General features: G+C 38.6%; 1 protein-coding gene across 4 annotated transcripts in view; it reads right to left on the bottom strand.

Moving 5' to 3' along the window:
* The window catches only part of CCDC141 (coiled-coil domain containing 141), a 171497-nt gene that overhangs the window by 37956 nt on the left and 119678 nt on the right, over positions 1-13863 (bottom strand). For all 4 annotated transcript variants that reach the window (XM_070422661.1, XM_070422659.1, XM_070422660.1 and 1 more), the window contains 4 exons: positions 10004-10145; positions 8242-8361; positions 6381-6572; positions 1966-2145 (listed from right to left, as the gene is read on the bottom strand). In XM_070422661.1, coding sequence (XP_070278762.1) covers positions 1966-2145; positions 6381-6572; positions 8242-8361; positions 10004-10145 — 634 coding nt within the window. The remainder of the gene's footprint in view (positions 1-1965; positions 2146-6380; positions 6573-8241; positions 8362-10003; positions 10146-13863) is intronic.

The following is a 13863-nucleotide window of genomic DNA, read 5'->3' as shown; positions in this document are numbered from 1 at the left end:
GCAAATTAGAGAAGTACACAATCAAGAGATGGAAGAATATATACTGAACGAAGTAAAAATGTAAAAGATAAATAAATGGTAGGTAGATGGATAGATAATAGATGTTCTAAATATTCCAAATGAAAAATAACAATTATTTTTACAAAAAGCACCTGGATAACATAAGAACATGGGCAAATTGCTTAGCAAGTTTCCTCTGATGTTTAAAGATAGTATAAGATATGTTAGAACTGTTTCCTGTAACAAATTGAATAAGAATGGCTTTCAAACAACAAAGGTTGAAACAAAGAAGATAATGTCATTCTCACATGATTTTTAAATTAAGGAACTCAAGCCTTAGGTCTTGAACTAAAAAACAAAGAAGAGAAAGAGAACATTGCAGTTGAAAGTAGATGAGGGTAGTTAGATAAAACATAACTCTTCCAAATGAATTCGGGCTCCAGACTGAGATTAATCACATTCCAGAGTACTGAGAAAATTGTGGATGTCAGTTATCTTTGCAAGTCTACAGAAAATAGGAGAAGGGCCAGACAATTAGGGAGAGAAAAATGCCTTGATTTTCAAAGGGGGAAAGACTGGGCTACATAGTTTACAGATTGGAAAGCTTTACAGTGAAAACCATGCAATAACTTCATTATTGATCAATTGATCAAGCAGTTTGTGAGCACTTTGGAAAGAATCTCTTGGTCACTAGGAGCCAACCTGATTTCTGCCAAATTATTTTCATGCAATTGATAGGATGTTAGGGAGATATAGAATTAAACCCAGGAAAGTTGGCTAATGTAGTAGATAGCAGATGCAAAATTAGTTTGACAAGATGGAATCATGGGTAAAGATGAACAAGATGACGTTGAATAGAAATAAATATAAAGACCCACATTTGTATGTAAAAGAAAAATACCTGACACAGATATAAATGGGAGAGACCTAGCTTGGCAGGAATTGTAATAAAAATTCCTGCAACTTTTATTCAATCACAGGCTTAATATGAACCAGCATAGTGAAATCATGGCTAAAAATGAATGCATAACCTTAGGTCTCATTAGTAAAGAATGATGTACACTTTGTTGTACTCTGTGTTAAAGTCGTATTTTACTTTTGAGTTACATTTTTTGAATGACTTTAACAAATCATAAAAATTTTGGGGAGGGAGGATCAGGATGGAGAGAGAAATGAAGCTGCCTCATAAATGACAGAAAGGATTTGCATGTGGTTTGCTGCAGAAGGGACTCAGATTAGATATAGCAATTATTTTCAATGTTTGAAGGACTTTCACATGTAAGAGAAATCAAATATGCATAGTCTCTCCCTACCTCGTGTAACTACAGAGGGTTAGAACCAGGTATGAAGTCAGATTTGACTTAACATTTTAAAAAATGTTTTCTAGCAGCTCTTATTTTCTAACAATGCAATAAGCAGTTTCATTAGGAAGATACTTGAAGGAGAAGTGGCTTAACCATCTTTTAAGAATTCTGTAGAGAACTTTATATGGGTCAGAGGTTGATAGAAGGATTCTAGAGTATTTTGCAGACATAAGTGGACAACTAAAGTTTAGGATACATTTGTAAATATGATGGAGCTTCACTATAGAAAGATACGCTATAGTAAGAAATTCTTCAAAATGAAGATTCAGCCTAGATGTTAACGTGAGCCACTGGAAATTTTGTCAGGACTTTGTTGCAGGCTCTCAACATAACTTAGAACTCAAGGGTGCACTTCTATGTAAATAATAAAAATGTTGCATTTGGATTATAGTCAATCTTTCTTCTAGATAGTTAAAACTTGTGAGAAGTGTAGGACTAAATAAACACAGACATGCTAGGCTTTGGCACTGCTCTAGGTTGAATGAAGCTAAGAACTTTCTAAACCCACACTGCTGATGGATAGTTGAAGTTTTGAACTTATGATTTTGACTTTGACAAGTAATCCTTGCAGAAGGTGTGTCTCGCATAATGTTATTCTCACCATATTTATCAAATTAAGGAACTCAAGCCCTAGGTCTTGAACTAAAAAACTCCTTTTTAAAAAGAGCTGCCACTGCTTCTCAGCTGAGTCAGACCAGTGCTTGGCTTTCGCGGTATCCTCTTCCTGCCTCGGGCTTTCCATTTGGTAAAACTCCTTCAGGCTCTCACACTGCTCCGCTACCTAAGAGAGAGAGAAAGAGAGAATATAAATGCAAGATAAGAACACTTGCACACATTTTTAAGAAAATTACACAGATTCCGATAAAAGCCTATGTAAAAATTAAATGGAAACTACATTTCAGAATTTTTTTTTTTTTTCAGAGAAAGGAAGGGAGAGAGAAAGGGATGGTGGGAGAGAGAGAAAAACATCAATGTGAGAGAAACATCAGCCAGTTGCCAATCTTACATGCCCCAGCTGATAACTGAATCTCCAACTAAGGTATGTCCCCTGACTGGGAATCAAACCCACGTGACCTTTTGGTGTACAGGATGATGCTTCACCCAACTGAGCCACAGTGGCCAGGGCCAGGATTCTTTAAATAACTTAACTATTGTCAATTTATTAAAAGGATATGAAAATCTATCTAAGTTGTTTACAGACTGGACTACTTCTGGGTAGTAAATTGAACTAACAAGTTTATTATCTAACAGACCTACTTACTGTGACCCAAATCATATTTATGTATTTTGAATAATGTATGTTTTGCAATTGGGGACAATTTATGTCAAATACTGGTGTGATAATATTTAAAGCTGAGTTTTGCCGAAACCAGTTTGGCTCAGTGGATAGAGCGTCGGCTTGCGGACTGAAGGGTCCCAGGTTCGATTCCGGTCAAGGGCATGTACCTGGGTTGCGGGCACATCCCCAGTAGGAGATGTGCAGGAGGCAGCTGATCGATGTTTCTCTCTCATCGATGTTTCTAGCTCTCTATCTCTCTCCCTTCCTCTCTGTAAAATATCAATAAAATATATTAAAAAAAAAAGCTGAGTTTTATAATTCAGAAGAAAGCCAGACAAGAAATAAATAAGAAAATAAATATAAGTCAGTGAAATATTAGTAATTCACTATTTGCTTTGAATCAGTGATAAACCTGAATGAGAATACAATTACTAATTTTCGGTACAAATATTAATATTCAACTGCTTCCATGAGCTAATCTTATCAAGTATATTACTTGATCTCCTTAGAATTACACTTTTTTTCCTTTGCTAACCAATGTATGCAGTACTGAATTATTTTCAATCACTCTCTTTGAAGAGAGCTTATATAAAATCAAATGTGCCTATAGAATTAAAGATGAACATGTAATTGGCTGATATAGAAATAGTGGAAAAGTTTGACACATGTTTTTATGCATTTTGAATAATACTTAATGGTCAATAGGACAAGACTCAAAGAGCTTGTAACTACCAAAATCAATCTAGACAGGGTGAGAAACTTCAGGTCATGGTTAGTCACTGTATTTTAAAAATTTTAACAACATTCTTAATTTAAATGAACTTAATAAGAGAGCCTGCAAATGGCCTCACAAACTGAAGTGCTCTGCACATTTCCCATGTTCTATTTATTCATGACCCTGTTTTGCTGATGCTTGTCTCCTCAGCCCAGAATGATCTTTTCTCAGTTTTGTGCTCCTACACACCCTTCATGAGCTAGTTGAATTGCTACCTCCTCCAAGGAGTCTGTCCAACTAAGAATTAGCATTTATTTCCTTGGATTCTCAAAGATAGTTCTGGAAGAAAGATAACCAAAAGCAAGTTATTACAACACAAGGACAATATACACACAATATTATGGGCATAGTAAGGAGGGGTCATTTTTGAATTATTGGTGAACTGAAACCATAGGTGGGTGGGGGTGTAATTTTCATAGGAAAACAATGTTCAAGAGAGAGAACAGGCAAGGACTCTGCGACCCTCCATACTTCAGGAACAGGGAACCAAATTAGGAAAAAGAAGAAGGAACAGATAAAGAAGCAGACAGAGTGATTCCACTTATGTGAAGTATCCAAATAAGGCAAGTCTGTAGAGATAGAAAGCAGATCAGTCCTTGCCTGAGGCTGGGAGTGGAAATAAAGATTGACTAAAAAGTGCACTGGGGCTACTTGTGGGGTGATGGAACTATACTAAAACTAGAATGCAGTGACTGTTGCACAACTCAATAAATATAATAAAAATCATTGTACTCTAAAATAGATGAATTGTATGCTATGTAAATTATACTTAAATAAATCTGGGGGAGGGAGTTTAAGCCAAAGGAGGTAAGAATAACAGGATTAAATAAATGTGGCAGAGAGATTAAGCAGGATGAAGACTGAAAATAGAGATTTCATTTATCAATCAGTGAGTAACTTATAAGGACATTTTCAATGGAATGAAGAGGTAGCAGATGGCTGGGTTAAATTGCTGTGGGATGAGGACTGGGGAGGATGAGCAAGTAGAGACGAGAAATGTCATCTTCCCATTGTCAAGTCCAGATGTAAAGGGAAGGAAAGTATAGAGTGGTTGCCTTCATGACCATTTGGGCATAACTGTAGACCAAAGGCAAGGAAGTAATGCAAAAAGCCAATTTCAAACATTAGAGGAGGTTAGTAGAGCTAGATTCTGAATGATGTGGGAACATACAGGGAGGGATTAATTTTTTCTCAGTGCTGGACAGAAGTAGGGACTTGACTTTATTGGCCACAGTGGAAGAGGGGTGAATAAATCAATTGGTTTGGAACTCCAAGGAAGTCGAGGCAGTTAAGCTCAATGGCCTCTTTTTTGTTGTTGTTACATATGAAGTAAGGGCACCAGATGAGATTTAAGTATGGAAACTGGGGTAAGATGTTTGAAAATTGCTACTGAATGGGTGCCAATAGGGAGCATATGGGAGACCCAGCTGAGGCAGAGACCCATAAAATTGTAACAGTGCCCATCAGCACAATTGTATGATTTTTTGCAGGAGTGTCTGGAAGCTTGGAAAGAAAAGTTGAGTAAACGGAGTGTTGGATTGATCTAGTATTGGGAATTGGCAGGGTTCGTCAGGGTGGAAGGCAGGAAGTTGAGGGCATGGAGAATGGAATGCAAATGAGTAACCATGAGCTGGTGAGGAAAGAAGGAAACCTGAGGGGGAAGGAGAGTGACAGAGCCAGAGCACTGCCAAGATTAGGACAGAAGGCTCTCCAGCTAGGAAAATCAATGAAGTGAAAGCTGGGAAGAGGAAAGAACATAGGTTCTTCTGAGAAGGTGGTATTTGCAAAGCTAAGGTTTCAGCCCTAAACCCACAGATCCAGGGGCCAGAGTAGGTCATGGAAGTAGAAACTGAACCAGAAATCAAGGAGGTATGTTTTGGGCAATAAAGATGCAGAAAACAAACACTTCTTTGTACCCTTTCCACCATTTCAAACTCTGAGTAAAAACATTCATCAACAGGATAATGCTGTTGGTTGTAAAACCTCTGCTGAACCAAGAGAATTTGGAGCTAATAGAAATGACAAAAGATGGAGTGAAGATGTGGAAAGGAGGCAGCGGTTACCCGAGATTTCCAGGAACTGGGCATGGCCTTCCTCCAAAGGGGCAAGAATTCAGAATATTATAGACCAAGAACTGACAGAGGAAGGCGGATGGCAGGGTGGGAGGTAGGATAGGGTGTTGGCAGGGTGGGAGTGAGAAGATGGAAATCTAGCATGCTAACTAACTTTAGTTGGCTTTACCCTGGAGTGACCCTGCTGGCTCTACTTCCCACTAAACCAGTGCCTGCCACCCTGAAGAGAGGGGGATCCGCATGAGCCTGGTGCACTAGGACCAGAGCTAAATGAGGTGGGACGCTAGCATTATCTTCAAGAAACCAGGACCTTTGAGAGACAGAATCCTAGTCTAGTAGAGGGAATTTTACAGATTGTCTAGTTAGTACAACCCTGTCAAAGAGTGCCTTAGAAGAAGCTCTCTGAAGCAACTTGTTAAAAGGCATCCCACAAGACAGATCTAAGCTTGGACCCCAAAACCCATCATTTCTGATTCTGTGTATGTTAAATAAACCATCTGAATTGCTTAGGTATTTAAAGAAAACCATGCAGAAAACAAACACTTCTCTGTATCTTTTCCACCATGGGTTAGAAGATGACTTATTTTAAATAATTTTGTGCTATATTTAGGATGGTGTAAATATTTATGGGCCAAAGTAAAAAGTATTCTAACATAACCACTTTGCTTATTTGTATGTATTATCTACACATACATACCTGTACTGTGTTTTAGTAAAACAACTTACTGCTTTAGTTTTATATGGTGCCTTTGTGAATCAAGGGCCTATAAGTGAGTACATGCACCGGGGTGGGCTATATGGAACAACCCACCAGGGCTCCCATCCCCATAGGATGTAGGAAGATGGCAGGGGCTACCTTGTTGATAACGGAGAGCACACAGGTACTGTACCTCCTCTGATGACTTTAGAAATGCCACATAGGTCTGCAGGACTTGGGACCTGGAGCCGATGCTTTGGCCAAGTATGTTTAATTCTTCCTCTAGCCATTTAGCTTTAGAAGAAAGTGATGCCACTTCATCAGGTTCAAATTCACTTTTCTCTGTCATAAGTTTTGTGGCTGCTTCTAATTCATGTGATGCTTCCTATGAAAGCAAAGCACAGAGGGTCAGAAGCTGACAGGGGAATCATGAACATTCACATTTCATTACCTTCTGCACATCCATCTATAACGGTTATTAATTGAACTTGTAACCAAGATGCTCCTCAATAAAAGGAAGGCACAACTTTCCAAAATGAAAAAAAAAGGTGCCTTAAAATAAAAACCACCTCAAAGTATTCTTTCAGTCTATCAGCTACACTTCTTATTTAGAGCATTATAAATTCTGTTACAAATAGAAGAAAAATTGTTAGGTATGAAAAGTGGTAAAACAAAATGGCAAAAACATTTTAAATAATTTAAATAAAATAAGTATAGACCAGAATTATTTTTGAAATTAACAATAAGCTCTAGCAAATTCTTAAGTTAATTTTGTTATATACAAAATGGCAAGTTTATATAAATTGTTTACTCATTTTTAAATTTATAAAAATGAAATCAATTACACAGTCTTGTTTGAATTGCTATCTAGAAGGATTTTTAAACAAGTGTAGGGAAATATTAGATATGGAGTCTAAAAAGCCTAAAGAATCAGTGAATTTGACTTGCTTCGGGTCACTCTTCTGTGTTTTATTTTGAGTGCAATTTGTGGCATGTGGGATCTAACCAATGATGAAATGAATGAGTAAGTATTGTAGGCATTACAGATACAATTGCCATGGAAAGCCATATAAGATTTCATGTGATACCACGCTAGGAATCAAGCAAAAATGAAAGAAAAAGCTTCATCCTCATTTGCAGCAAGAAGGGGTGGCTTCCCTACTTGTGTTTAATATGCTTCCCAAGTACTCCACTGAACGACGGTAATTTTAATATATGAGTGCTGCTTCCAGAAGGCACTCAGGGAAGGAAGGAGCAGGGGGAGTTTCTTCCATGTGGTTTCTTTCTTAATTCTAACAATTTTGGAATATAAATGTGAATTCAGACATACATTTTATTTTAAACATTCTAAATAATGAATTAGAAACACTTCATTTAACAAATGGGTGTGTCTGTGAGTGTTGGGTGCGGGTGCCTCTGTGAAGGAGCCTATGCTGCCGAGGACTGATGGGGAGGTACAGCCACCCCTGCTGACTTGCGAGCCAGGGGCACACGTGACTCCCTTTCCTAAACACCTGGGACAGGTCTGGAGCTACTAGCAGGAATATTTGAACCCAAGTCCCATGGGAAAGGGGTGAAGGAAGTTAGAGAAGGCGCTAGGAAGAGGAGGGCAATTTCTGTCTCCTAAGGCTTAGTGTGCAAACAAGATGTGCCTCCTGAAATCTTGTATTAACACATGTCGCTTCTGGTTATTTTCTTTTGTAACTTACTCTAGTAGAAAATCACAAATAGTCTTATAAATGCACTCTCCCTGCCTCCTCTTGATCCCCAAAAGGAGTTTCTAACATCTTTCAGGCCAGGAAAAGGGGCTAAATGAGTGTCTAATACCAGGCTAGAATGCTGAGCTTCAGTGAGCTCAAACTCCCTACCAAGTGCATGTTTAAATGTAGATAATTCAGATACACTTCAGAGTAAGAGCTTTTAAGTCATTTACCACAATATTAATTTAGAATTGCAGCCCTCATGAGAACTAGGAGTAAGTTTTATAGCTACCAGATATAAAGAAATCACCTTTACAAAATCATAACCATGATAATGATTCTCATTGTATTTACCTTAGCTTGGATATCGAGTTCCAAATATTTACACAAAATCTTCTCTGACTCAGAAAGGCTGGAACCGACATCCATGGCATTGGAAAGTACCAGACTGATTTCCTGAATTGACATTTCCACCTATAGGAAAAAAGAACACATTGTAGCCTTGGTAACATGTATTTGCATATGCATAGAGAAGGTAAATATTACTCTATATATTCCCATTATACTTTAATGTAAATCAACATTAAGCTAAAAATAGTTTTAAATATTTTAGAATTTCATATTTAAATTAGTAATGCTGCTCTTCATATGAGGTAATGCTGCTGACCCACCCATAGAGGGTGTATGTTTTAAAATATTTCGTTATGCTGGTAGCAATGAGATAAAAAGCAATCATCCACGCCCTCTAAGAATTTGTTATCTGTATTATCTAGACAGGATAATGTACTTGCCAACACATATGCAGAGATGAATGTATCTGGTTAATTAATTCACAAGCATCCACTATAAGTTGAATGGGGCCCAATTAACTGGCACATTTTGAGATAGAGGTTTAGAGCGTGGGTATTAGATCATCTTATGGGTTACTATTTTTAGGGCTGCGGGATCCTGAGGCAGCACCAAACCCTGTAAACATGATAATAAAACAGGAACACACTTATGTGATTTAATTGATGAATGTAAAGACTATACACATGTATAAATGAATAAAGTGACCTTTGAAGGTTCTATTCCATTCAAGTCACTGCCTTCATCCAGGCTCTCACTAGAGCCCATACTTCCCAGATCAAATGGGTTCTGAACTGGCAGTAAGACAATAGCAACAGCTGTGTGAGCTCCTCGTGTTTTCCACCACCACCAAATTAGCTTGACTCTCAAGCTCTAGGGAATGTGGCTCCACAGCTGCCGCCGTATTTGGAATCTCCCTGGATCCCCGGCCTCAGAACCAGGCTCAAATTCCCAAGTTTCTGGACCAATAACAGGTGGGGTGATAATTTAAATAGAGACACGGTTAACTAATAACCTCTCCTGTGAAGTCTCCTAATTCTACTTGTTTAAGTCGGGCATATAAATTCATTGTATTACATGAAAATATCATAAAAAAATTTGAGACATTAATGTCATTGAGATATTACTAGTTTTTGCTATATATTCCACCGACAGGTAAGTAACTTTTTGTTTAGTCAAATAGTAGCTGCCTGGTTTCATTCCTCTTTGAAAATAGAAAATAAAATTCTCCCATACCAAGACATTCTATTCACTCTGCAGAAAGGATTTCCAAGTGTGTGCTTGTATTCAGAATGACCATGTCCATTGTACTGACCTAGTTCAATAAAATATGATAATGGCAATTTATTCCTGGAACCCCTACAACGCATCATTTTTGTTATGTATTGAATGTCCTCATGTTCTATGGTTCCATGTTAATTAAAATTTACACATATTGGAACCATGCAGAACTATGTAAATCAAGGACACCATCAAAATACGCACATGGTTAGAACTGCTTTTGTGTATACGTGTTCATGGCTGGGTGGCAAGTAGGGTTACATATATAGTTTTGGCACCCTGGGGCAGGGATGGATGATGAGCAGTGATAAATTGCAACTCTATTCTGTTCAATTGTAAAACCTAACATGGCCCATGAGAGAAGCCTAAGGAGACATCCCCCTGTTCTCCCTCAGGCCCACATGTGCAATTACCAAACCATTTATTATCATCAAACAAGGGGTTCATCTAAATAGTATTTTAAGGAGGACATATTTTATGAAATTACCTTCCTCAGGTAGCCCTCCACTGAGACTGCTAATTGTTGTTTCTTGAGAGCAAATTCCTTGTGCGCTGAACACTGTCCGGTCAGATGATCCACTTGTCTCTGGATGCATCCCATCATCTCATGGACGCCGGTCACCCGGGAGCTGAGTGGAACAGGCAGCTGTTAGTTCATTCTACCCCCATCTAGAAGCCCCAGGGTCAGGGAACATTTGAAAGTAGATTTGCTCTTTCAGGAGAGGTACAAGTTGGTAAAAGGTATCAAGCTTCAGGCTTTAGGATAACCAAAGTTTAAGTAGCGATGGTCCTAGTACAGAAAAGAGCAAAACCAAATTATGTTCCTTTGTTTAAGTCAGTCAGTCCTGAGGGAAAAGATGAGTTATGGGTTTCACAACCAGATCTAATCTTCTCTAAAGGGTTTACTTTTAATGTTTCTCTGAGAGATTGTAGAAGGACCTTATGGCAAAAAGCACTGTGTGCTTGCCAAGACTTTTCCTGGGGGTGTTATTTTAAAGCTTCATTTATCTAAAGGAGCTCTTTGAATAGAAATGCAGATCAGCCAGTTAACAAAACATCTGCTAATCCAATAAGGTAAAATATTGATGTAACACTAAGGACCTTGTTCTCCACGATTATGAATGCTCAAGGCTGCGTTCATTCGAAGAAAACCAAGTTATCACCAACCATTAGGAATCTAATGTGCTTGTTCACACAAAAGAAACCCAGCCTCATGTCATTCTCACCTGTGCTGGCCTCATGAAGAATAGGAAAGTGACATGAGAGCTCATAACATGAAAATGTTTTTAAAACAACACATGAACTTAGAGTTGTACTCCATTTGCTGGGTCTAAAGATAGATCAGCAAGTTTCCTCATCATTTCCAACATTGGCTGGACAGCAATGCAGGACAAGGAAAGAACATGGCTGATGGAATGAGCACTCTGTACCTTTTCAACCTATTCCTAAGACAGAGCCTCTCCTACTATGCAAGAAGTTGAAGTCTTTAATTTCCTGTCAGTCATTTCCTTCAAATACTAATAAAGATGAACACGATATCTCTTAAATTTAATTACCCAGAGTTAAAAAGATCTTGGAATGAGGCACAGATTTCAGAAGTTTTACCTCAAATAATTAATTTATGACTCTGTAAAAATGAATTTAATTAGTAATGAAATGAGGGCAAGAACTGAGAGGTAAAGTGGCATCGCAGGAATGGCAATGAGGCTGCTGAAGAGGTGAGAGAATCCAATCCAATGAATATGAGATTCAAGTGCATAATGTGGGTGTCACTGAGTCCCAGAGAAGTTTAATTGGGGGATCTTATTCCTGACACATAATGTTCCACAAATATTACACTTAAAACCATCAGTTTGTATGTTAATAACTCAAAGATAGTGAAGAGTATAATCAAGGAATCAGGAGAGTTTTAGAAATGATTCTTATGATATGTAAGTCCACAAAATCTGTAAAAGCAGGGTACTGGTAATGTTAATCATATTTTAACTAGGTTTTAGACTTTGGGCCGTTATATGCCCAAAAAAAGCACTTAAAAGTCTAATTGTCCTCTATCTTATAAGTTCCAAGTTTTCTATAGTATATTTAAATCTGGAATGAGAAAGATAAACAAAACAGAAAAAGTGAATAAGCGCTATGAAAAGATTGTACAGAGAATAAAGTTTGTGAAATAAATGGGTAAACATTGGCAAGTCACCATTTTTAATGTTGTGAGCCGTCTCTTTTCTAATTCTTATAACTACCCTCTTATCTGGGTACAACTGTCATTTCCATTTTGCAGATGAGCAAACAGAGGAACAGAAAAGCTCGGTAGCTTTCCCAGGTCACAATTAAGTGGCCAAGATGGGATTCGAACCTGCTTATCTGATTTCAGAGTCCACACCCTTTACCACTTCACAGTACCTTTTCGGGGGCTGTTACACATGATAGGAGGGTGAGGATTTTCTTCCTTTCAAATTTCACTTTCCCTGACATTGAGTGTTGATGGAAAGAGAGGCTGGCATGTTTTCTAGCTTCTCTTAGACTGCCTGTAGTTTTCAAAGCAGCCACTAGAGGGGCACAGTACCAACACAGAGAAAGGAAACAGGGAAACAAAACCAAACCAAGAATTCCTTCCGTAAAAATAATGCTCTTTAGCAACTTACAATTTGAATTTTGATAAATCAAATAGGGTATCTCTCCCTCTATCTTTGGAAGAACTATCCATTCTTGATTTTTTAATGACCTAGGAGATTCGGTCTCATTATGTGGTGATTTGTGCCTTAACGGCTGTATCAATCACATTGTAAATTCTTTACAGGAAAGGACAGCATTCTTTTTCATTCACATATCTCTGCAGCCCTGAGCACATAGCCTTGTAAGTAGTAGGTTAATAAATGTTTTGAAATGAAATAAAATACACTTTGATCAATATTTGAGGGAAGAGAAAACAGATTTAAGGAATAAGAACACATGCATAATGGATGGAACTGGAGAGCATTATGCTAAGTGAAACAAGCCAGTCAATGAAGGAAAAATACCACATGATCTCACCCATTCATGGATAAGAAAGACCATTACAAACTTTTGAACAATAATAGATACAGAGGCAGAGCTGCCTCAAACTGATTGTCAAACTACAGTGGGAAGGCCAGGGAGGGTTGGGGGACAGGAGGGAGGGGAGTAAGAGATCAACCGAAGGACTTGTATGCATCCATATAAGCATAACTAATGGACATAAGACACTGGGGGGTAAGGGAGGGCAGGGGTTTGTCAAGGGCGGGGGGGGGGGGGAAGGACACTTATGTAATACCCTTTGTAATACTTTTAGCGAAAAAAAAAAAAAAAGAACACATGCATAGTCACTGTATAAAAATGTCACTAATAACCGTTTCCAAACAATGACGACTTTGCCCTTTGCCCACTTACAGAAGCTTTAGGCTATCTGAAGACTGCCCAACTTCTTCCTTGTCGGTTTAGCATTTATAGTTATGTGGACTAGTACTTCCTTGATTTCAGGGATGAAGAACCTTTTTCTGCCAAGGGCCATTTGGATATTTATAACATCAATTGTGGGCCATACAAAATTATCAACTTAAAAAATTAGCCTTCTGTATTTGGGCAAACATTTAACTAATTCTCCGCCAATGCCTTGTCAGGGCAAGACCAAATGATTTCGTGGCCCTTATACAGCTCATGGGCCGGACAGTCCTCACCCTTATTATTGGAAGCCTTAAGGTCAGACTGAATTGCCTTGGTTCCCTGTGCATTACTGCCTGTCCACTGTGTATGCTACTGCCTGTCCACTGTGTGCGCTACTCTTACCTGGGGCTTAGACCTCTCCCTCAGTATGAGAAATTCCCCATTATCTTGCTTACCCTGGCCAGCTCCTGTTTTCTTCTTTACATCCTCAGCTAGATCATCTCCATCTCTTCTGGCATCTCTTCCCTCTCCCTGAGTCCCAGCTGGAATATACTAGTACCTGTCACACTCCTAACCCCAGGGCCACCCCCGCCCTATGCCTTCTTAGTGAAAACCTAATCTGCAGGTTACAACCCGCCCCAATTCCATCATGTTTAGTTAGAAACTTTATACACTGATCCCACGCTTTTCCTTTGAACATTCCAAACATTTTAAAACATGTATAGCGGGCACATCGGTGATGTTCTTAGAGCCTGTAAAGCAGATGGTTTCATCAAAGGGCAAATATGCCAGCAATTCTTACATGAGCTGAAAATAAATGAATAGATTTCCACCAGTCACCAAGGAACAAGCCTGTGAAATAAATGATGGGATCAGAACTAAGAGCAAGTGACAGGAACTGTCACTTTGTTCTGATTTGGGAGCCACACTGCTCCTGTGCTGCCTCAT

Source organism: Myotis yumanensis, unplaced genomic scaffold, assembly GCF_028538775.1.
Source record: "Myotis yumanensis isolate MYYU_CA2020_CCGP unplaced genomic scaffold, mMyoYum1.0.hap1 SCAF_8, whole genome shotgun sequence".
Taxonomy (NCBI): domain Eukaryota; kingdom Metazoa; phylum Chordata; class Mammalia; order Chiroptera; family Vespertilionidae; genus Myotis; species Myotis yumanensis.
The sequence above is the reverse complement of the archived record's forward strand: the minus strand, read 5'-3'. Positions and strand labels throughout refer to the sequence as shown.